Below are 25,304 nucleotides of genomic sequence, written 5' to 3'. Positions count from 1 at the left end.
AGGTAACTTATAATAGTGTGGGCTGTGCAACCCGCTAACGAAGTTCGGTTAAAAATTCGACACGAAAACAAGGGAGTCCCAAAACACGCCTGGGAAGTCCCTAAAGCCTGAACTACTGCTACTTTCAGGCTAAGCCTTTAATCACCTTCGATGGTCAAGAGTAAGATCCACCAGTGCGATCAAACGGAAGCCGAAGAGCGCATGAGGATGCCTTCTGACATAATTCATCCTTTGATAGTGGAAATACTTTCTGGCAGCAGATTGCAATTTCTGCGGCCGAAAAAAAAGGTATGATAAACAATGATTAGCGTGACAAAAACATTAGCGTGAAAGTCTAACGTTGTATCATCTCTGCAGGCACACACACAGTCGAATTACAGCATTAACTTCAGGCAGTATCATCACCAAATTCGCTTTTTAATGACAAAATGGTATCGTTAGTGGCAGTCCTTTCAGCCAACTTGATGCTCAATTTTCAAAAGTGAAATCAAGTGGGCGATATACAATTTTAATAAATTCATCCATAATATATCTGTCGTTTTTTTTTGTACTCGAAGCTTCTTCTGTTGCTTTATCTCATTTTTTTTGTTGCTGATAGAGATAAGGGTCTTTAAATAATCAATTGTACTCAACAAAGGATTCATAAGGTCTAAAGATTGTCTAAACTTCAACCCTTACAGGTGGTGACGATATTTTGTCTCGTTCTCTCGTTTGCCTTGATATGATAAAACTGTAATTTCGATGTCGTACCTTCCAACAATAACCAAGCAGTACAATAAAAAAGCTTTGCAGTTTTGCTTAGAGTGACCCTGGTAACAGTTCCGTTTCTATGAAGCGCTTTGTGTATTCAGATTCAGACAAGCATATCCATTTGGTGGCGTCTTTTTGCAGTTTCTCAGTTAGCTTCTTCTGTTTTAATTGGATACCATATGTTTGGCAGACCTGCAGACATATCGCCACAAGGATTTCGGAGCATCAAAATACAGACTTCCCAATTGTACAACTTGTAAACGTTGTGGCACTTCGCGAGCTTTTGAATGGCGTGTCATTGATTAGTGCAACGACTCGCAAAAACTAATGACACTGGAAGCCATTTACCTTGCGCAGCGGAAGCCGGCACTTAACACGCGGTATGATTACAGGAGCAGAGAGCTAACACTCAAATATTAGTTTACATGTTTCAAAATTTCTTTCAAAATTTACATGTTGATGAAATCGAATTTCAAATGATTGCAAAATTTTGAGAAAGAGTGCCATTCAAGGAAATGAAATTAAGAAGTTAAAAGAAAAGGAATGAAAACGGCAAAAACTTTGCAAAACTGGATGCAATTGAGAGAAAAATTTCGTTCAATTTAAATTTCAGATTTTGTATATATGAAATCATGACAAACTCAGATGAAATTTCAAATCATTTTAGTTGTAAACACTCCAACTTTAGGTTGTTAAAATTTCCTAACCTGATGATGCTAGTTAAGCGAAAACGTTTGTTGTAATTAATTAATTATTATTGACTAGTCTTGTTAGCAGGTAACTTATAATAGTGTGGGCTGTGCAACCCGCTAACGAAGTTCGGTTAAAAATTCGACACGAAAACAAGGGAGTCCCAAAACACGCCTGGGAAGTCCCTAAAGCCTGAACTACTGCTACTTTCAGGCTAAGCCTTTAATCACCTTCGATGGTCAAGAGTAAGATCCACCAGTGCGATCAAACGGAAGCCGAAGAGCGCATGAGAATGCCTTCTGACATAATTCATCCTTTGATAGTGGAAATACTTTCTGGCAGCAGATTGCAATTTCTGCGGCCGATAAAAAGGTATGATAAACAATGATTAGCGTGACAAAAACATGAGCGTGAAAGTCTAACGTTGTATCATCTCTGCAGGCACACACACAGTCGAATTACAGCATTAACTTCAGGCAGTATCATCACCAAATTCGCTTTTTAATGAAAAAATGGTATCGTTAGTGGCAGTCCTTTCAGCCAACTTGATGCTCAATTTTCAAAAGTGAAATCAAGTGGGCGATATACAATTTTAATAAAATCATCCATAATATATCTGTCGTTTTTTTGTATTCGAAGCTTCTTCTGTTGCTTTATCTCATTTTTTTTGTTGCTGATGGAGATAAGGGTCTTTAAATAATCAATTGTACTCAACAAAGGATTCATAAGGTCTAAAGATTGTCTAAACTTCAACCCTTACAGGTGGTGACGATATTTTGTCTCGTTCTCTCGTTTGCCTTGATATGATAAAACTGTAATTTCGATGTCGCACCTTCCAACAATAACCAAGCAGTACAATAAAAAAGCTTTGCAGTTTTGCTTAGAGTGACCCTGGTAACAGTTCCGTTTCTATGAAGCGCTTTGTGTATTCAGATTCAGACAAGCATATCCATTTGGTGGCGTCTTTTTGCAGTTTCTCAGTTAGCTTCTTCTGTTTTAATTGGATACCATATGTTTGGCAGACCTGCAGACATATCGCCACAAGGATTTCGGAGCATCAAAATACAGACTTCCCAATTGTACAACTTGTAAACGTTGTGGCACTTCGCGAGCTTTTGAATGGCGTGTCATTGATTAGTGCAACGACTCGCAAAAACTAATGACACTGGAAGCCATTTACATTGCGCAGCGGAAGCCGGCACTTAACACGCGGTATGATTACAGGAGCAGAGAGCTAACACTCAAATATTAGTTTACATGTTTCAAAATTTCTTTCAAAATTTACATGTTGATGAAATCGAATTTCAAAAGATTGCAAAATTTTGAGAAAGAGTGCCATTCAAGGAAATGAAATTAAGAAGTTAAAAGAAAAGGAATGAAAACGGCAAAAATTTTGCAAAACTGGATGCAATTGAGAGAAAAATTTCGTTCAATTTAAATTTCAGATTTTGTATATATGAAATCATGACAAACTCAGATGAAAAGTTCAAATCATTTTAGTTGTAAACACTCCAACTTTAGGTTGTTAAAATTTCCTAACCTGATGATGCTAGTTAAGCGAAAACGTTTGTTGTAATTAATTAATTATTATTGACTAGTCTTGTTAGCAGGTAACTTATAATAGTGTGGGCTGTGCAACCCGCTAACGAAGTTCGGTTAAAAATTCGACACGAAAACAAGGGAGTCCCAAAACACGCCTGGGAAGTCCCTAAAGCCTGAACTACTGCTACTTTCAGGCTAAGCCTTTAATCACCTTCGATGGCCAAGAGTAAGATCCACCAGTGCGATCAAACGGAAGCCGAAGAGCGCATGAGAATGCCTTCTGACATAATTCATCCTTTGATAGTGGAAATACTTTCTGGCAGCAGATTGCAATTTCTGCGGCCGAAAAAAAGGTATGATAAACAATGATTAGCGTGACAAAAACATTAGCGTGAAAGTCTAACGTTGTATCATCTCTGCAGGCACACACACAGTCGAATTACAGCATTAACTTCAGGCAGTATCATCACCAAATTCGCTTTTTAATGACAAAATGGTATCGTTAGTGGCAGTCCTTTCAGCCAACTTGATGCTCAATTTTCAAAAGTGAAATCAAGTGGGCGATATACAATTTTAATAAATTCATCCATAATATATCTGTCGTTTTTTTGTATTCGAAGCTTCTTCTGTTGCTTTATCTCATTTTTTTTGTTGCTGATGGAGATAAGGGTCTTTAAATAATCAATTGTACTCAACAAAGGATTCATAAGGTCTAAAGATTGTCTAAACTTCAACCCTTACAGGTGGTGACGATATTTTGTCTCGTTCTCTCGTTTGCCTTGATATGATAAAACTGTAATTTCGATGTCGTACCTTCCAACAATAACCAAGCAGTACAATAAAAAAGCTTTGCAGTTTTGCTTAGAGTGACCCTGGTAACAGTTCCGTTTCTATGAAGCGCTTTGTGTATTCAGATTCAGACAAGCATATCCATTTGGTGGCGTCTTTTTGCAGTTTCTCAATTAGCCTCTTCGGTTTTAATTGGATACCATGTGTCGGGCAGATCTGCGGAAATATCGCCAAAAGGATTTCGGAGCATCAAAAAACAGACTTCCCAGTTGTACAATCTGTAAACGTTGTGGCACTTTGCGAGCTTTTGAATGGCGTGTCATTGATTAGTGCAAGGACTCGCAATAACTAATGACACTGGAAGCCATTTACCTTGCGCAGCGGAAGCCGGCACTTAACACGCGTTATGATTACAGGAGCAGAGAGCTAACACTCAAATATTAGTTTACATGTTTCAAAATTTCTTTCAAAATCTACATGTTGATGAAATCGAATTTCAAATGATTGCGAAATTTTGAAAAAGAGTGCCATTCAAGGAAATGAAATAAAGAAGTTAAAAGAAAAGGAATGAAAACGGCAAAAATTTTGCAAAACTGGATGCAATTGAGAGAAAAATTTCGTTCAATTTAAATTTCAGATTTTGTATATATGAAATCGTGACAAACTCACATGATAAATTCAAATCATTTTAGTTGTAAATACTCCAACTTTAGGTTGTTAAAATTTCCTAACCTGATGATGCTAGTTAAGCGAAAACGTTTGTTGTAATTAATTAATTATTATTGACTAGTCCTGTTAGCAGGTAATTTATAATAGTGTGGGCTGTGCAACCCGCTAACGAAGTTCGGTTAAAAATTCGACACGAAAACAAGGGAGTCTCAAAACACGCCTGGGAAGTCCCTAAAGTCTGAACTACTGCTACTTTCAGGCTAGACCTTTAATCACCTTCGATTGTCAAGAGTAAGATCCACCAGTGCGATCAAACGGAAGCCGAAGAGCGCATGAGAATGCTTTCTGACATAATTCATCCTTTGATAGTGGAAATACTTTCTGCCAGTAGATTGCAATTTCTGCGGCCGAAAAAAAGGTATGATAAACAATGATTAGCGTGACAAAAACATTAGCGTGAAAGTCTAACGTTGTATCATCTCTGCAGGCACACACACAGTCGAATTACAGCATTAACTTCAGGCAGTATCATCACCAAATTCGCTTTTTAATGACAAAATGATATCGTTAGTGGCATTCCTCTCAGCCAACTTGATGCTCAATTTCCAAAAGTGAAATCAAGTGGGCGATATTCAATTTTAATTAATTCATCCATAAAATATCTGTCGTTTTTTTTTGTATTCGAAGCTTCTTCTGTTGCTTTATCTCATTTTTTTGTTGCTGATAGAGATAAGGGTCTTTAAATAATCAATTGTACTCAACAAAGGATTCATAAGGTCTAAAGATTGTTTAAACTTCAACCCTTACAGGTGGTGACGATATTTTGTCTCGTTCTCTCGTTTGCCTTGATATGATAAAACTGTAATTTCGATGTCGTACCTTCCAACAATAACCAAGCAGTACAATAAAAAAGCTTTGCAGTTTTGCTTAGAGTGCCCCTGGTAAGAGTTCCGTTTCTATGAAGCGCTTTGTGTATTCAGATTCAGACAAGCATATCCATTTGGTGGCGTCTTTTTGCAGTTTCTCAATTAGCCTCTTCGGTTCTAATTGGATACCATGTGTCGGGCAGATCTGCGGAAATATCGCCAAAAGGATTTCGGAGCATCAAAAAACAGACTTCCCAGTTGTACAATCTGTAAACGTTGTGGCACTTTGCGAGCTTTTGAATGGCGTGTCATTGATTAGTGCAAGGACTCGCAATAACTAATGACACTGGAAGCCATTTACTTTGCGCAGCGGAAGCCGGCACTTATCACGCGGCATGATTACAGGAGCAGAGAGCTAACACTCAAATATTGGTTTACATGTTTCACAATTCCTTTCAAAATTTACCCATTGATGAGATCGAATTCCAAATGACTGCGAAATTTTGAAAAAGAGTGCCATTCAAGGAAATGAAATAAAAAAGTTAAAAGAAAAGGAATGAAAAACAGCAAAAATTTTGCAAAACTGGATCCAATTGAGAGAAAAATTTCGTTCAATTTAATTTTCAGATTTTGTATATATGAAATCGTGACAAACTCACATGATAAATTCAAATCATTTTAGTTGTAAATACTCCAACTTTAGGTTGTTAAAATTTCCTAACCTGATGATGCTAGTTATGCGAAAACGTTTGTTGTAATTAATTAATTATTATTGACTAGTCCTGTTAGCAAATAAATTATAATAGTGTGGGCTGTGCAACACACTAACGAAATTTGGTTAAAAATTCTACACGAAAGCAAGGGAGTCTCAAAGCACGCCAGGGAAGACCCTAAATCCTGAACTACTACTACTTTCAGGCTAAATCTTTAATCACCTTCGATGGTTAAAAGTGAGATCCAACAGTGCGATCGAACGGAAGCTGAAGAGGGCATAAGAATGCTTTTTGACATAATTCATCCTTTGATAGTGGAATTTTTTTTGGCAGTAGACTGCAAATGCTGCGGCCGAAAAAAAGCTATGCTAAACAATGATTAGCGTGACAAAAACATTAGCGTGAAAATCTAACGTTGTATCAGTTCTGCAGGCACACACACAGTCGAATTACAGCATTAACTTCAGGCAGTATCATCACCAAATTCGCTTTTAAATGACAAAATGGTATCGTTAGTGGCATTCTCTCAGCCAAATTGATGCTCAATTTTCAAAAGTGAAATCAAGTGGGCGATATTCAATTTTAATTAATTCATCCATAATATATCTGTCGTTTTTGTTTGTATTCGAAGCTCCTTCTGTTGCATTATCTCATTTTTTGTTGCTGATAGAGATAAGGGTCTTTAAGTAATCAATTGTATTCAACAAAGGATTCATAAGGTCTAAAGACTGTCTAAACTTCAACCCTTACAGGTGGTGACGATATTTTGTCTCGTTCTCTCGTTTGCCTTGATATGATAAAACTGTAATTTCGATGTCGTACCTTCCAACAATAACCAAGCAGTACAATAAAAAAGCTTTGCAGTTTTGCTTAGAGTGACCCTGGTAACAGTTCCGTTTCTATGAAGCGCTTTGTGTAATCAGATTCAGACCAGCATATCCATTTGTTGGCGTCTTTTTTGCAGTTTCTCAATTAGCCTCTTCTGTTTTAATTGGATACCATATGTTTGGCAGACCTGCAGACATATCGCCACAAGGATTTCGGAGCATCAAAATACAGACTTCCCAGTTGTACATTTTGTAAACGTTGTGGCACTTCGCGAGCTTTTGAATGGCGTGTCATTGATTAGTGCAAGGACTCGCAATAACTAATGACACTGGAAGCCATTTACTTTGCGCAGCGGAAGCCGGCACTTATCACGCGGCATGATTACAGGAGCAGAGAGCTAACACTCAAATATTGGTTTACATGTTTCACAATTCCTTTCAAAATTTACCCATTGATGAGATCGAATTCCAAATGACTGCGAAATTTTGAAAAAGAGTGCCATTCAAGGAAATGAAATAAAAAAGTTAAAAGAAAAGGAATGAAAAACAGCAAAAATTTTGCAAAACTGGATCCAATTGAGAGAAAAATTTCGTTCAATTTAATTTTCAGATTTTGTATATATGAAATCGTGACAAACTCACATGATAAATTCAAATCATTTTAGTTGTAAATACTCCAACTTTAGGTTGTTAAAATTTCCTAACCTGATGATGCTAGTTATGCGAAAACGTTTGTTGTAATTAATTAATTATTATTGACTAGTCCTGTTAGCAAATAAATTATAATAGTGTGGGCTGTGCAACCCACTAACGAAATTTGGTTAAAAATTCGACACGAAAGCAAGGTAGTCTCAAAGCTCAAAGCACGCCTGGGAAGTCCCTAAAGCCGGAACTACTGCTACTTTCAGGTTAATTCTTTAATCACCTTCGATGGTTAAAAATAAAATCCATCAGTGCGATCAAACGGAAGCGGAAGAGGGCATGAGAATGCTTTCTGACATAATTCATCCTTTGATAGTGGAAATACTTTTTTGGCAGTAGATTGCAATTTCTGCGGCCAAAAAAAGTATGCTAAACAATGATTAGCGTAATAAAAACATCAACGTGAAAGTCTTACGTTGTATCATCTCTGCAGGCACAAACACAGTCGAATTACAGCATTAACTTCAGGCTGTATCATCACCAAATTCGCTTTTTAATGACAAAATGGTATCGTTAGTGGCATTCCTCTCAGCCAACTTGATGTTCAATTTTCAAAAGTGAAATCAAGTGGGCGATACTCAATTTTAATAAATTCATCCATAATATATCTGTCGTTTTTGTTTGTATTCGAAGCTTCTTCTTTTGCTTTATCTCATTTTTTGTTGCTGATAGAGATAAGGGTATTCAAATAATCACTTGTACTCAACAAAGGATTCTTAAGGTCTAACAATTGTCTAAACTTAAAACCTTACAAGTGGTGAAGATATTTTGTCTCGTTCTCTCGTTTGCCTTGATATGATAAAATTGTAATTTCGATGTCGTATCTTCCAACAATAACCGAGCAGTACAATAAAAAAAGCTTTGGAGTTTTGCGTAGAGTGACACTGGTAACAGTTCCGTTTCTATGAAGCGCTTTGTGTATTCAGATTCAGACAAGCATATCCATTTGGTGGCGTCTTTTTGCAGTTTCTCAATTAGCCTCTTCTGTTTTAATTGGATACCATGTGTCGGGCAGATCTGCAGACATATCGCCACAAGGATTTCGGAGCATCAAAAAACAGACTTCCCAGTTGTACATTTTGTAAACGTTGTGGCACTTCGCGAGCTTTTGAATGGCGTGTCATTGATTAGTGCAACGACTCGCAATAACTAATGACACTGGAAGCCATTTACTTTGCGCAGCGGAAGCCGGCACTTAACACGCGGCACGATTACAGGAGCAGAGAGCTAACACTCAAATATTAGTTTACAAGTTTCAAAATTTCTTTCAAAAATTACATGCTGATGAAATCGAATACCAAATGATTGTGAAAGTTTGAAAAATAGTGCCATTCAAGGAAATGAAATAAAAAAGTTCAAAGAAAATGAATGAAAAACAGCAAAAATTTTGCAAAACTGGATGCAATTGAGAGAAAAACTTCGTTCAATTCAAATTTCAGAGTTTGAACATATGAAATCGTGACAAACTCAAATGATAAGTTCAAATCATTTTAGTTGTAAACACTCCAACTTTAGGTTGTTAAAATTTCCTAACCTGATGATGCTAGTTAAGCGAAAACGTTTGTTGTAATTAATTAATTATTATTGACTAGTCTTGTTAGCAGGTAACTTATAATAGTGTGGGCTGTGCAACCCGCTAACGAAGTTCGGTTAAAAATTCGACACGAAAGCAAGGGAGTCCCCGAAGCACCCCTGGGAAGACCCTAAATCCTGAACTACTACTACTTTCAGGCTAAATCTTTAATCACCTTCGATGGTTAAAAGTAAGATCCACCAGTGCGATCGAACGGAAGCGGAAGAGGGCATGAAAATGCTTTCTAACATAATTCATCCTTTGATAGTGGAGTTTTTTTTGGCAACAAACTGAAAATTCTGCGGCCGAAAAAAAGGTATGCTAAACAATGATTAGCGTGACAAAAACATTAGCGTGAAAGTCTAACGTTGTATCATCTCTGCAGGCAAACACACAGTTGAATTACAGCATTAACTTCAGGCAGTATCATCACCAAATTCGCTTTTTAATGACAAAATGGTATCGTTAGTGGCATTCCTCTCAGCCAACTTGATGCTCAATTTTCTTTTTTTATTATTTTTGCAAGATGTTTTCACATCTTTTCATAACTTTGAGCTTTCAAAAAGGGATAAACAGGTGAAGCTCAGCGGGCTTTAGGTGTCCTTCATGTGCTTAGAGTGTTGAAGCTACTGGGAAGGCCGTAATTCAAGGTTATAAGGTCAATTTTAGGAGTTTTTGAGCTCAAATTGTTGCAAATTTTTGCATTTTTTCGTCGTTTTTCCAATTTTTTTGTTGGACCAGTCCGATATTGAGCTTTGTGAAGCTTCATAATGGTGTTTGACGTGAAGTAATTACGTTTTATGGCCATTTTAAGAGCTATATGTTTTGGTACTCCAAACGTAAACGCCCAAATTTATACAAATTCTTAAAAAAATTTTTCAAGGTTTTTGACAATTTTTGGGGTTTTTCAGCCCCTGGTTTCAAGAAGCCTCCTCTTGGTTTTAATAATAGTTTATTGCATAATTTCTAGTGGTAGTGGAGTGGTTTTATTGCATAGTCAATTTACTGCATAGCTTTATTTGTAATGGGGAATGTGTTTCAAGATTTTAGTATTTCGAATTTAGCGATTTTTTAAAAGAAAAACTGCATTTTTTTAAATTTCTGTAAATTTAGTATTTTTTCTCACTGGCCAGGGAACCTTCTATGAGGTTTTCAAGTTTGTTGCTGCATAGTTTCTAGTGGCAATAAAATTGTTGTCAACTTTTTAAAATCACAAATTTTAGCAGGTTTTTAAAAATAAAACTTGCTATTTTTCAAGTTTTTTTAACGTATTGAAAATTTTTGAGTTTTTCCTGCACCACAGCCCAGGGAACTCCTCCACAGTTTGATAATCAGTTACTGCATAGTTGATAGAGGTAAAGGAATGCATATCAATAGACTAACAACACGAATTTCAGCAATATCTTGATAAAATTACAATTTTTTAAAATTTTCTAAAAATTTTTATCATGTTACAATTTTGTGGACCTTTTTGAGCCAGTGAAGCTATTCAACGCTTGCAAAAGGTTCAATGGATGGTCTCCGGAGACAATGAAAGAGTTCTGAAGATTACAATATCACGTTTTTAGCAAGACTTTGTTAAAATTTTCTTGAATTTTTCTGAAAAACATTTTTTTTAAATGTTTAGAATTCTTAGAATTCATTTTCTGAGTTTAACGACCTTTTTTGTCCCTTGAAGCTTTTCTAAGTCTTGCAGATGTGTTACCTGACAGAATTCCAAAGATAAAAATGATTGGTTTTTAACTTTTTTTCAAGCGACATATAGAAACTTTCTTTAAATTTTGCTTTTCTCAGTTTTTTTGAAGCTCTCGAGTTTATCTACATTCAGTGGCAAAATAATCTCTTGCAAAGCTTGTCCGTGAATTAATGATAATTTTGAACTGTGTCATCTATGGCCTTCAGGTTAAAGGCTCCAAGAGTTTTAGCAATGATTTTTTTTGTTTAGTTTGTTTGATTCTTTTGGGTTCTCAACTTTTTGTCTTCATGGTTGGGATTGTTCAATTGATCTGCTGGTAAGGTTCATTAGGTTTGTTTTTCATTCAATTCTTTCGATTGTATTTCAGGACTTGTCCTGCTATGTTTTTTATTTCGTCGTCATGGTTTTTGTTACGACCATATGAAGTCACAGCCACTTTTTGTTCATTCGTTCATGCAATTCCAACTGAATTGCATGCGTGACGTCATTTTTCGTTCTTAGTGGAGCTAGTTTTTTGTTCATTCGCCTGATTAAATTTTTGGTCACACTTGACTCACCCCACTCTCAAAAATGACTTCCTCACTTTGATGTTGACTTTTATTTACTTTAATTCAAAGAGATAAGGTCAAATGGGTGTGTGTCACTCTAAATGAAGGTTGTTAGAGAGCAGCTAATAGAGGGAGCAATAACTTATACAGATTTTAAATCAAAACTTAACAGATCAGCCTTCAATGAAAAGACAAATTTTTTTGGTCTGTCTTTTTTAGTGTTTTTTTTTAGACTGCCGATCTACGAATCTATTGCGGCTATTTTCTGGCAATCTGCCAGCTATGTTTGTTTGTATTCGAAGCTTCTTCTGTTGCTTTATCTCATTTTGTGTTGCTGATAGAGATAAGGGTCTTCAAATAATCACTTGTACTCAACAAAGGGACCATAAGGTCTAAAGATTGTCTAAACTTCAACCCTTACAAGTGGTGGGGATATTTTCCGATGTTTTAAGTACGCGGGCGGGGATATCTGGAAATAAAATTAAGGCAGTTATAGCATTCCCATAAATTTAATTTGCTAGTGGATTGCCTTTTGTGATATATTTTTGATATAGAATCGTTCCTAAAATCTATGGACTCGTAAAATTGATGTCTCACGAAATGAATTGAACAGAGCAAGGGAAGGAAGGTTTTAAACTCATTTTAAATGCAAGATCTTCGGTCACGCTAATGAAATCAATTTTTGCATCAATAAGACAGATGGCTTTCGACTCTATTTTGAAAACCTGCTCACAATGAATGAATTGTGTGAAAAATTCCTCCATCTTTTATAGCAAATTACACGATTCCTCTCACAATGATATGTCTTGAGACTTCGCCTACTTCGGTTGGCCGGACTCCGCCAGACTTTTCGAGAGCTATCAACCTACATGTGTTATAGGGAATAAGGAATGTGAAATTGTTAGTTCCTACGCATTTTGCTACTTCACCAATTGTTTTGCAAAATTCTTATGTCGCTTTGTTTTATGTTGAGAGCAGCATTCTTTGGCGTTTAGCCGCGATTGGTCATGGCTTCCATGCTCCTTCATAGCTGAGATTCTTATGGACGAGACATTTACTTCGACAAATTTTGAGTGATGGTAGGGCAAATTTGGTTTGTCATTCCAGAGTAAGTAACTGAGATCAGCGTTTGCTTGATTCGGGTGTTTCTCATGTAATATCTGAAGAACAGATCTGTTGTCTGCCTTGTCAGTTAGGAAAAGCCAGCCTTCTTTAGTTTCTTCAGTGAGGCTATGAAATGAGTTGGTATTTTTACCCGCTGTCATATGGATATCAAATAAGTTGGATTCATCATAACTATTTCGCCTGGTTTTTCATACGTTTATGGATTACTTCCTGCGAAAAAAAGGAGTCTGAGTCCTATAATATCTGTTGAGGTAATCTTTCAATGGTTTTGTTGTTAGGAGCGTTATCTTTGCTTTTTGTCCAAAATGACTCCTGAAATTTTCTTCAAAGGATACTTTTACTGTTTGCTGCAGTATAATTCAAGAATACGTATTCTATATATTTTTTTACCGATATATATTTTCGATAAACTTAGGTGCGTTGGAACATTTTTTGCTAAGCGCATAAGACTCAGACGAGCAGTGTTTTTTCTATGGAATGGAACGTTTTATTTTACTGGGGTAGATAAGGTACTGAAATGTTGGGGTTGATTGCATGGCTAACTGTATCAACTACTCAAATCTGTATCAACTATGTCAAAAAACAATAATCTAATGTGCATTTGTCAAGATAAACTAACGACTCATATTTGGTTAATTTTATTAATATTTGCATGTGTTACTTTAGCTCGCCGAAAAGCGTAAAAAGTGTTAATTTCAGAATATATCGATTTAAAAAATAGGGTACTAGGCCTGCGTACTAATTTTGACCAAAATAAAATTCTTTCAGGTAATCTCAATAGAATTCTTTCAGTTAATCTCAAGAGTCTTTGAAAATTTGTTCCATTTAGTAGCAGTAGCTAATTTATTTTATAAAAAGGTCCCTGCTAGACTTCATAAGAAGCCCGCGCTAGACAACTATAAGCCGAGCACTAATCTAATGCTTTTCCAAGAACGATTTGAGAAAACCGTTCTTATCCAGCTACCAGCAAATCTTGAAAGCCATAATTTTCTTGTTCAATTATCAATTGGGATACAAGAACAGCCATTCGACAGAAACCGCTGATAGAGGTGGCCGATATCCTGATGGCTGCAGTAGACAAAGGCCAACCGTGCAATTTTACTGCAAATTTTGAATGCACCATTTGATAAACTAAATCACAATAAACTAATTGACGTTTTTGCCCTTAGGACCATGCACGTAATCGCTCCTCATTAATCTTACATACCCAACAAAAGTTGGAGAGAACAAAATTTCCCAGACCGTTGAAATTTGCAAAGGTAACAACTCCTTCAAAAGGATGATCCGCTAAATGTTTTTGACTACATACTATATCAATCACTAATGCGTTTTCCGAAATTTTTGATAAAATAATTTATAAACAAATTTCAGATTATCTTTGACGCATAACGTAAAGAGTGAAGAGCATTTTGCACTGAGAAAGAAGTTTCAATTAGCGATGCCTTACTCTTATTAACCGAGTCAATTCGAAAAAAATGATGAGAAAACATATACACTCGAGGCTTTACTGGACTTATAAAAAGCATTTGAATCTATTTCTCATGCTCTTACTTAAACTGAAGGAAATGGGATTTAAACTCTCGCTAATAAAGTTAATAGGTATCAACGAGTCGGTGTCAATGATGTCTACTTCAGTAGGCACCAAGTGAAACAAGGCGTGCCCCACGGGACGGTGCTCGTTTCATTGCCGCATAATTTATACGTTTACGACCTCAAAAATTCATTGAACCCTATGCAAAACATGCAGATGACTGCTTTTTATTTTCTTCAGATATTGACCACTTAACACAAAAAGATTTATCAGAAAGTTTTAGCAGGGTGAGTTCAAGCTTTAAAAGCCGTCAACTAAATATGAACGCAGAGAAAACGGAATATATCAATTATAAGCCAAGTTGTAGGAATAAAATCAATGATTTGGAAATTTTAATGGTCGACAATAAAACTTATTGAAAAAAGCGAATGCAAGTAGCTCAGTATACTAATTGATAACAAACTACAGTTTGAACTCTCAGTTTTGAAAGTCAAAAAAAAATCTTTAGAGCATGGTAGCAGAAATTAAAACCATACAAACAATAAAGATTCAGCTCCCAACAAAAACTTTAGAAACTAATTTCAACGATTGTGTTATCGCTTATAGATTACTCGGCTGATAGATTTTTGTTAATGGTCAAAGTTAAGGAGATAATAATCTCGGTGGAACGGAAATTGAACTGGGGATTGAAGACAACTTTTTTCTAAATATAAAAGGTTAATAGATGTGAGAATCAACAAAAACGTTTTAAGTATTCCACATCGAATTGACATATGCTTAATTTTTTTTGTCTACATCATCAATCAAAAGCTAGCGCTCAAAGGTAACTTGAAGCTTCCAAGTGCAAATTACCACATACATAATCGAAGAAAGAAACTCATCTTCCAAGATCTCTGCTTGACAAATTATCTCAACAAAACTTTTTTCCACTCAACAGTAAATAAATGGAACAGTTTACCTAAATCGCTACAACTGTTAAACGTTAAAACAATAAAAATGATTGAGCGCCTAAAATGATATTTTCTTAAATATATATTTTCAATTCTAACGGAATTTGAGCATTGAGGTTGGAAAAATTTTCATCTGAATTCATGAAGTTCAAATTTTCATCAGTTGAATTATTATCTTCAGATATAATGAATTCGTGAAATGGTATTATTTCGAAATGTGATCTTGAATGTTATTAATGCGCAAAAAATAGCAGAGTGCAATCATCATTCAGTGAATTTCTTCAGAACAGCAGATGAATTCAGACACAGAAATGAAAACGATGAAATTGTTCATCATGTTATATGTTTATCAAACTGCCAAGCTATCTACAACAAACGGTCCGATCTTGTTGAACTGCACTCCGAATTGGTTTGTAGTTTGAAGCCTGATGAAACTTTGGTTCTTTGTTTATTTTCTGAACACTTTTCGGAAAGTGAGATTGCGGAATGTTTCGAAACCGCAGAGACCGTAGCAAAGCTAACCTTGGAGTTTATCAGAGCTTGTAGACAATCATTGACAGATGCAGAGCTGCACGGATTAATGGAGAAATGTCTCATTGGTAAAGTAGAATTGTTCTCTATTACTCTGAGACGAAATGGCGAGCATTTATTTCAAAGAAAGCTTGACTCCTGCGTTTTGAAGCTTTCCCAAAAGCTAAACTATATGCTGTTAATCAAAGTTTGTGCCAGAATGCCGACAGATAGAAACATTGTTCTGTACGCTGAAAACTGCCGTGATACTCACTGGCCAACTGAAGTGTTCCAATCTAAAGCGGTCAGTGAGAATGGTAAGCAAATGAATGGCTTTCATGAAGACAGTAAAAAAGCTGTGGCGAGAGACAGCACCGAGAATTTGGAATGTCCATTTTCGAAAGACTGGATGCGGCAACTTCTAAACAGCCTTCCTGTGTCTATTAATGTTGGAATTTTTGCTTCAACCAAAAGTGCATCAATTTTATCTTGCCTGGATGAGTGCATTCCGCATTTTCATTTTCTCTGCAGCAGTTTGTCTCCCGATGATATCAAGGTGTGTAGGCTCGACAAATTATCATCACCGGAATGTATTGCTCAGTGTTTCGATTCAGGGGAAAAGAAAGCATGCTTAGTGGCCAATAGTGGATTGATTGTGATTGGTGAGACTTTGGAAGAGGTAATTTATTACATTTTTGATTTATCTAAGTTCCTCTCGTTCTGAAATCAAGTTCGTTGCTGAAATTGATTGGGAGCTGTTGAAAACTACAACCCCTCTTAACTGAATTGCCCCTGCCTATCGCTCGAGAGCAATTAATCTGACGTTAGTCGGTTTATGTTTACATTTTTCTAAAGTAGCATTCACTACACGTAGTTAGTATTGTCCAATGGTTAGTCACCCATCTTCATTTGACTGAAATCTGATGCATTTAGTTTTCAACTTCATGTAGTTGAACTCAATTGATGGTTATCGTTAAAACGTTTAGGTAATCTTGTCCTGCAATATCAAAAGGCCCTTTTTTAGGAAGTTCTGTAGTTAATTCCTTTTTGTGATTACTTGCTCGTGAAGAAGAGAGTCTAAATGACCCCAGTGGTTCCGCTGCGTAGAAGCGTCCATCCATAGAACCCAGACAGCTTTCGAGCGGATGGAACTTGGGCCGGCGTGATATTGCTGGTGTGGTTCCTAGTGGACCTGGTGTGGACCTGACGGCTGCTTTGGACACCATTGATCATAGTGGGCTGTTCCATGACCTTTCGGAAAGACAACTTCCTGGATTCGTCAAGAGGTGGATGCTCTCATGTCTGCAAAGGAGGTTCACATACACAGAACACAACGAAACCAAGTCGAAGAGACGAAAAGACGACCCACCTCACGTCAGCATTGGTACCGATGCTGATGACCTGACCTTGATGACCTCGGGCCCAGTCGTTGAAGGTCTTCCATCTCAGATGAACCTATACCTGGAGAAGCTGAGTTCCTGTCTGAAAGAGCAAAGCCTCACCCCTTCAGCAGAGAAATTGACAGTCACAGTATTGGACATGGTCCAACGAAGTCAGTTTGCAACCCGAAGTGTCAATCAACGGTCAAACCTTACCTGTTACAAAGTGTCCTTAAATCCTGGGAGTCCATCTGGATAATATTCTGCAATACGGTCCTCACTGTCATACGGCATGTGAGAAACTTCAAGCCAGAAACAACTTAATGAAGAAAATCGCTGGTATCAGCTGGGGTTGCAGCAAGGAGACCCTCGTCACCATTTAAATGGCCATAGGAAGAAGTGTTCTAAATTATGCTGCACCGATATGGCACCCCGGAACGAGTAACACAAACCTAAAAATAAACAAAATGCAGCCCTAAGAACTGCTGGCACTGGCTGTGTTTTGATAATGCCGACGAACCACCTACACCAAGAGACTCAGGTGTTGCTAGTCCTGGAGCATAACAAACTCCTCTCCATGCGGTTTCTCCAAGGAAGCATAATGCCAGAACTCGTAGACCATCACACAAATGTGACTTCAACTTGCCGAAATGTAAGGGTTACGCTGAAATCAAGATTCTCCAAGGACGTCCAACTCTACATTGACGTATCGACCAACTATACCGACTGAAAGTCATATAAATCTGGCATTAAAGACCTGTACACCAAGGAAGGCAAGGGATTGAAGGCTCTCCACTCGAAACTGTTAAATTAGCCTCCTACAAATATCAACACCGAAAAGCGAAAGTTGGATAGGAAAACCAGGTGCAAATTGGCACAACTCCGTGGAGGATACCCGCTCGTTCTCAACAGTTACGGAAACCGTCTTGACCCCGGCGAGGAACCCGTAGAAGGAACCCGCCCGACAGATTCACCTCCTGTTAACGACGATTTGACAGTAGTGATTAAAACAACAGCAACACAGTTTCTGCGGTATTTAAATTAACAATAAAGTTCTTTTTCTCAAACTACCGGAGTAAAATCTCAGCAGAAAGTTACTGAAGAATCCAGGGTACCACACATGTTCCATCATCCAAACAATAACCTCCTAATTTTGGTGAAAATTTTATAGACGTAGTCTTTAAGAATTCTTTTCCATTAAAATTTTAGGGCAAGAATGTCAATTGTATTTGCTCATGGAATTTATGGATTGCGAGTTTGAACCGAAAAACTCTGAAATTGTGAAAATGAGTGAGGATTTTATGTCCAATCTGTCTCGCGAACTTTGCAATACTGAAGGGAGTTTATTCACTCATAGAAATAAAAATTACTTCTGATCAATATGGGCAAAAAGCGAAATTGTGATGCCATTTTTTTAGATAGCGCCTTCTCGTGCTTGCTATTATATATCATTGAAAAACCAGCTAATGGATATTAGCATCCTAAACAACTATTGGAGATTGTAACAGATAATTGGGGTTAAAGTCACCTCTAATTAGTATTTCCTCTTGATTCCTGGAGACTGCAAAAGTACTGTCGCACGAATCCCAAGTCCATGAGAAATTAGTGTTTCCACATTTTTCTTACTGGTAAAAAGTTGAACATGTTATAAAAGAAATAGGTATTTAAGTGGACTGTGAGTTGTCTAAGTTATGGAGCGGTCATTCTCTGAGAGCAGGTGTTTAGACGCTTATGGATCAAAGTTACGCATAAGCAACATTAAAAACTACCGGGTAATTGAAGTAGCTTGCTGCATAAGACCATTTACTATCAAAGAGAACGTGATGAAATTATCAAGGCGCTGTTGGGGCTGAGGCATGAAGCATTTTGTGTTAGCGCAATTACAATTAAATCAAAAATGCGGTTGTTAATTGATGAAGATGAAATACGTCTTTTATAGCTCATGTTAGTTTCACTAGTTTTCATAACCATTTGCGGAATTCTCTGCCAAGAGCTGCTCTCTATGCCTCAAATGTTGACTAATTAAAAAAAGCTAATCCTCATTAATTGCGCTTGAACGAAATTATTGTAAACGTGCTGGTCTCTTTTTGATGCAAATTTTTTGCTTGACTGTTTTTGCGCTTTTATTCTAGAATTCTTTGACTTCTCAAATGATTTTTTCGCGCTTTCGTTCTTCATTTTTCAGTGATATCTATTGCTCGCACTCCGAAGTAAAGCTTGTTGCTAATATAAAATCGGTTGCAGCATAGCAAAAAGAAGGGTGGAGTGGTCAGTGCATCCGGTTATGGAGCGGGAGGTCAATGGTTATAATCCCGGTGGGAGTAATGCTTTCCACCTGCCTGTCGTTCGAGAGCAATTCTTCCGACATTAGTCGGTTTATGTTTAATAACCGCACAGCGATAGCTGGGGCTATTATTGGCCTTCTCTTGGTTTTTTTTTATTTCGTCGTCTTGTTACGACCATTTTGTTACGACCATATGACGTCACAGCCACTTTTTGTTCATTCGTTCATGCAATTTCAACTGAATTGCATGTGTGACGTCATTTCTCGCTCTTAGTGGAGCGAGCTTTTTTGTTAATGCGCGTGATTAAATTTTTGGTCACACTTGACTTACCCCACTCTCAAAAATTACTTCCTCACTTTGAAATTGACTTTTATTTACTTTAATTCAAAGAGATAAGGCCAAATGGGTGTGTGCCACTCTAAATTAAGGTTGTTAGAGATCAGCTAATAGAGGCAGAAATAACTTATACAGATTTTTAATCATAATATAACAGATCAGCTTTCAATGAAAAGACGAATTTTTTTGGTCTGTCTTTTTTTCTGTTTTTTTTTAGACCGCTGATCTACGAATCTATTGCGGCTATTTTCGGGCAATATGTCAGCTATGTTTTATTTATAGCTGTAAGGTGAGCGTAGCTATATTGCGGTGCTCTTGGTTTTTTTTGTTTCGTCGTCTGACGCTCCATTTTCGTTTTACATTTGCTCTAGAACATTCTGTCTCGTCACTGCTTAAATGGTTTTTTCGCGCTTGATTTCACGCTTTCTGTGTGACCTAAACTGCGGTTATTCAGAAGTTGTCTGTTGCTAAAACAAAGTTGATTGTAAGAAGAAAGATGGTATGGTCCGACAGCCGAGTGGTTAAGGCGACTGGCTATTAATCAGGAGATCGGACGTTGGAACCGCGGCACTGAAACATTTTGCACCCAAAAACAACCTCCTTTGAATTAAACTTGTAAGTTTTATAGGCGGCGGCGATAACTTCTGTCAACTAACTTCTATCTTTTTCCATCTGTATTTTACGGCACGCAAGTCTATTTCGCAGCTATTCCGGCTATGTTATTTTACGTTGTCTTTTGAATTTAATGCTTATCAAAGCATTTTTCCTCATCATAGAGCGGATCTACTTCTTTTCACCCCGAATATCTTAACCACGTATCTTTTCATCTTTTAACCCCTCTATCACTCCACACCGCCAATTATCAGTCGACATTAAAAGCATTTTTTCATAATTAAGTGGATAGTTAATCCCATGTTCGGTTGTGACAGTTTAATATCAAGTACCCCGGCCGCTGAGGCGTGATCAAGTTATTAGTTTGCTAATTTATTAGTCCTAATTTTATAAAATATTAAAATCCTGGTGAAATAATAGAGGAGGTGGATAAATCGGTGAAATTATTGGGGGCTAAATATTCAGGGGTGAAAAAACCGGACACCATATGAACCAAATATCGGAGCCAGAAGTCAATTTTATTGAAGATTCTACCAAATGTGGTTTTAATACTGATAATAAAACGATTGAAAGCATAAAAAATTGAAAGCGTACAATTTTGGGTACAATTTCCGTTGACACTTTTGAGAAATGGTCAACGGAGAAAGACTTCGAAATTGAGAACAAACTACCAAAATTACTGGAAAGGGCCTAAAAACGAAATAATTTGAAAAATTGAAAAAATCTCATTCAATAATCTACACAATTGTACGCTTAATTTCAATTATGCAATATATCTTTTTGTACCCTTTATCTCTCCGAGATGTATAAAGAATATAAATTATAGCCCCTAGGATTTTACCCTGCACTCCGATGCAAACGATATCGTGTCGGTGTCCTAAGTCCATTTGGGCTGCTAAGGTTATGTTCTAACGTATACATAGAGAAAGGCTAGCATGCTGTTTGCACTTCATTTCGAGTTAATCGAAAAAAAACTGTTTCAGGCGTTGAGAAATTGTGAGCTGTTCGAGCAGCTCTGCGAATGGTATTTGCAACTTCTAAGTCTATCAACGCCGAAGCTCAATCGGGATAGTGGAGGTGCACACGTATCTGCCGCGGATAAAGATTCCACCCGGACGTCAAAGATATCAGAAAATAAAGATATCAATACTAGTGACCGCTTTTTTCGTAGTGACATCTCATCACTGGAGGATTCGGCCTTAAGGAGAGGTTTTCAATCGGCTGAAGAGGGTGATTTGGATTTTAGTCGGCTCGCGTCTCCCGCCTTTGATGGGCAACATTTGAGATTCGACCAACCTGACTACTCTGAATATAATAAAGCTGCTATTTGGTCGTATTCTGAGAACAACAGTGGCAACCTCAAAATGAGCATAAGTGCTACGGAGCTCGTTTCGAATGTGGAGAAAGTTGCTGATGATTACCATAAAATATCGCCAAATGATTTAACAAAATTCTCCTCTCCGTCAAAGCGTGTAAAGAGAAACAACAGTCCAAGTGTTGCGTCTCCTAACAGCGATAAGAAGAAAGGAGGCATTGATGTATCGGTCGCAAAAGCTAAACAGCGAGTTGACGATGACTATAGGAGAACTTTTGATCACATTTACTCTACTGCTTATAAAAGGACGAAAACAAACTCATCACGATAATCGGTGATTGAAGAGGGCAGTTATCCAAAGAGTCTTCAGGCCCATATATTGATTAGAACCGCTATCAATAAAACTTCAGTAATGTTTGTTTGGGATTTTTGTTGATTGATTTTGAACTGCCCTGGACCTTGTGATCAATTATTTACTCTAATTGATTCTTAAGTTTTAACATAATTGAACAGTTGCAGGGCTAATAGCTTGGTTTTTCCTCATTTTAACGTGATACTGTTCTAGACAACGGTTAAATAGCAAACTAACTTAATCAACTAGGTGTCTGTTCGCCGGGCTATGACATTTTACATATCAAAATAACAATAATTGTTTCTAGAGATAGATGACTTCCTTTTGCTAAGATCTGATTTTTTAAGAAAAAAGGTAAAGACTACAAAATTTGCTGGATCTTTTCCGTTTGTGCCCCCCCCCCCCCCAGCTTAGTGGGTGCATATTATTTGCAACCCCCAGACGCACGTGCAATATTTTTACATAAAGATTTACTATGTAATGACACGTGCTCTGTCACTGGGGGGAGCATAACGTACTGGGGGGGGGCACAAACGGAAAAGATCCAATTTGCTTAAGAAAAGCTAATTGAAAACGTTGCTGAAGATTAAATTTGTTAATATCACAGCGTTAGTTATTTCTCGTTGATTCTAAGTTGGAGTTTGTTATTTTTCGCTATTAGTTTTTAATTGCTCTCGTAGAGAAGCAATTATTGTAAACGTCTTTTTTATGCAAAATTTTTGCTTGACCGTTTTGACTTTTCGAGTGACTTTTACGCCCTTGACTTTTTGTTTTTCGCGTGATCTAAAATTCTCTCTCAATCACAATTTCAATAGCTGAACTCAATTGGCGGCAATTTAATACTAAAAGTCAAACGAAAAGTGCGCCGAAACTGGTGCAATTTTTCACTTGGTGCAATAGTGGTATATGTTAACCCCTAATGTGGTTATTTGAAGCCCATAATTGAACTTCTTAGTCCCATTTAGGTTCCCCCTAACCTCCCCCCCCCCCCCCCCCCCACTGAAGCAGGCTGCAATTGATTTGATTAGAGCTCCCACTAGTCGTTCGAGATTAATTGTTCCGACGTTTGGTCGCTTATGTTTAAATATGCTAGCAAAATTGTGATCAAATTGACGGGAACCATAGTGAACAAAAAATTATCAGATGAATTGAGATTTTTCAGTGTGCAGGTTTTGGTGCAAGTGACAGGGGTTGTCCTGCAACTGTTCTTTGTACTATTTTATCATTTGTATTCTGGTGCTGTTATAGGATTTTATCTCCAGTTTGTAATTTAGCCTACATAACTAGTTGACCATTGATTTGTAATTTTTTCATCATTATTTCGCTACCCTTCCTGAGCATTTTGGAGGAATCGGGTTTATTTCAACCCCATGCTGTGTTTGACTGAGCAACATAGGCCTTATCAACGTTTAGATATTTGAATCCGCCATGATCATTGTACAGAAATGACGCTGGCTATCGCTAGATACTCGGAGCATACTAAAACTAATAAATTTGCTTAATGCTGAGCTTGTTAGTTAGTAAATAGTTAAAGATAATTGAATGTCTGAACTTTCAAAAGCGGCGCGTGTTCAAAGAGAAACGACATTCGTTGAAACTGATCAAGATTAAACATGTCATCTTAGCCCAATGCGATTGATTTTCCTATGCAGGGTTCAAAACAGTGACGAGATGGTTAGATGTGACCTATGCATTTCGAGCGTGTATTAACAAGGCCATGATAAGAAATTAAGGCGTGCATTAATGGACGAACATCTCGATTATGTTCTTGCTATTTTTTTTCACCATAAGAAGATATCCCCATTTTGCTAAGACCGTGCACTGTTCAATTTTTTACACTTATTATTTTGTAAAACAGAAGCAGACTTGAATACCTTACTGCGTCTACAAACAAACAAACTGCACGACTATGTCAAGTATGGAGAATCAGTTAAACACGTTTTGTTGTCTGCTTTTTTAGTGTCACAGTTTTCAACATTTTGTCTTCATATACGTCAAGGAACAAAAGAAACGATTTGGGTCTATATAAGTTTTAAAAAAGTTACGGCAAATTGAGCTCAACTCGGATGCTAGTGACCTCGGCTTGGAATTGTATTTGCCTTAGGCTTCCAGGAACTGTATTATAATAACTAATACATGATATAAACATGCCTATAATACATACCTAATACATGTCTATAAACGTATACAAAAAGGTACAGTTTATTGGACATTTAGCAGTGTTACCAACTCATTAAATTTTAGGAATTGAGCGTACCGAGCAAAATTCAGACGTGGCAAAGCTAGGTGTAAATTAAGTCCGACTTATGACTGAGACTTCAAAAGTAGTTCAATAACTGTTTTGGACTATCCATCTAAATACACAAAACAGTGACTTCTGAAACAGCCATTTTGTGGTGACTTCTGAGGAAACTACGGAAAATAGTTCAAAACTTTTCGACTAAACGAAGAATTTTCCATTATTAGAACCGAATCATGCAAAGCGCAGATTTGATTGCAAAAGAATATTTTATCTTTGGAAAACAACCAAAGAGTAAACAAATTACAGTCAGATAAGAAACTGAAAAGTGAACGTTCTCATATTAAAGTTGAAATAAGACGCAATGGTAGCTTTTCAGATAACACAATTAGAAGTTCATGAACTCGATCCAAGTTTCACCAGAAAAGGAAAGTCGTCTCAAAATGTGACATGCTTTTACGCTTGTACAGCTATGATAGAATTTGCATTTGCGTCAAACATTGGAGAAAAAAATTTGGGATCTTTTACGTCCCCCCCCCCCACCCCAGTACGGTATGCGCCCCCTGTTACAGAGCACGTGCCATTATATAGTAAATCATGTAAAAATATGGCACGTGCGTCGGGGGATGCGTCCACTAAGCTGGGGGGAATCAACAGAAAAGATCAAAATTTTGAATAAGATGTGATTTCGTGACAAATTTCTTTTTAAATTGAAAATTTACGTTGGGATTTTTGGTGTGTTACAACTACGTTTATTTGACTTATAGCTAGGCCAGAACACTATTGTAGGGATCGGTGGTATGAGAAAATGTTCTCGAAAAGTTATTAATTGCTCTCAAACGAAGTTTGTAGCAATTATAGTCCTGTGGATCTTTTATGCGATTTTTCGCTTAACGAATTTTTCGTCTGACGCATTTGACTTTTCGTCCCTAAAAACGGGATAAAAAGGTAGCGCCCAGTGGGCATTAAGTGCTATTAGAGCCTTTCAGCCCTCTAGTCTCCCAGCATGCGATTCACAGAAACTGCTTTGGAGACATACTCATGGTGCGAAGGGCGGTACTTAGAGATTGACCCCCCCCCCCACTGTTGCCGCCCCATCAGCACCCCGGTGCACCCCCCCCCCTCGCTGCGCTCACTTACGCACCTTCAATTAAACTAAAGCTAGCCTCACTAAACCGTACCTAGCTACTGACGAAGCCAACCGCTCGCCGGTCGTTTGAGATCAATTCGCCCGACGTTAGTCGGTTATTTTTATAATGCGAAGTAATATTGCGCCACAAAATTACTTAAACTATGGGGTGCTAA

At 37.3% G+C, this 25,304-nt stretch overlaps 2 protein-coding genes across 3 annotated transcripts in view; one reads left to right on the top strand and one right to left on the bottom strand.

The window, feature by feature from the left end:
• LOC142341852 (heterogeneous nuclear ribonucleoprotein H-like) overlaps nucleotides 1-25,304 on the bottom strand; it is a 567,627-nt gene that overhangs the window by 467,347 nt on the left and 74,976 nt on the right. The gene's annotated exons all lie outside the window — the stretch shown is intronic.
• On the top strand, nucleotides 15,133-22,032 carry LOC142341849 (uncharacterized). The gene is made up of 2 exons (XM_075393112.1): nucleotides 15,133-16,160; nucleotides 21,077-22,032. The coding sequence occupies exons 1-2, from the start codon at nucleotides 15,171-15,173 to the stop codon at nucleotides 21,737-21,739; spliced, it is 1,653 nt and encodes a 550-aa protein (XP_075249227.1). The 5' UTR covers nucleotides 15,133-15,170; the 3' UTR covers nucleotides 21,740-22,032.

The sequence above is a fragment of the Convolutriloba macropyga genome, chromosome 6 (assembly GCF_964194025.1).
Source record: "Convolutriloba macropyga chromosome 6, txConMacr16.3, whole genome shotgun sequence".
Taxonomy (NCBI): domain Eukaryota; kingdom Metazoa; phylum Xenacoelomorpha; order Acoela; family Convolutidae; genus Convolutriloba; species Convolutriloba macropyga.
Note: the sequence above shows the minus strand (reverse complement) of the source record. Positions and strands in the feature narration are given on the sequence as shown.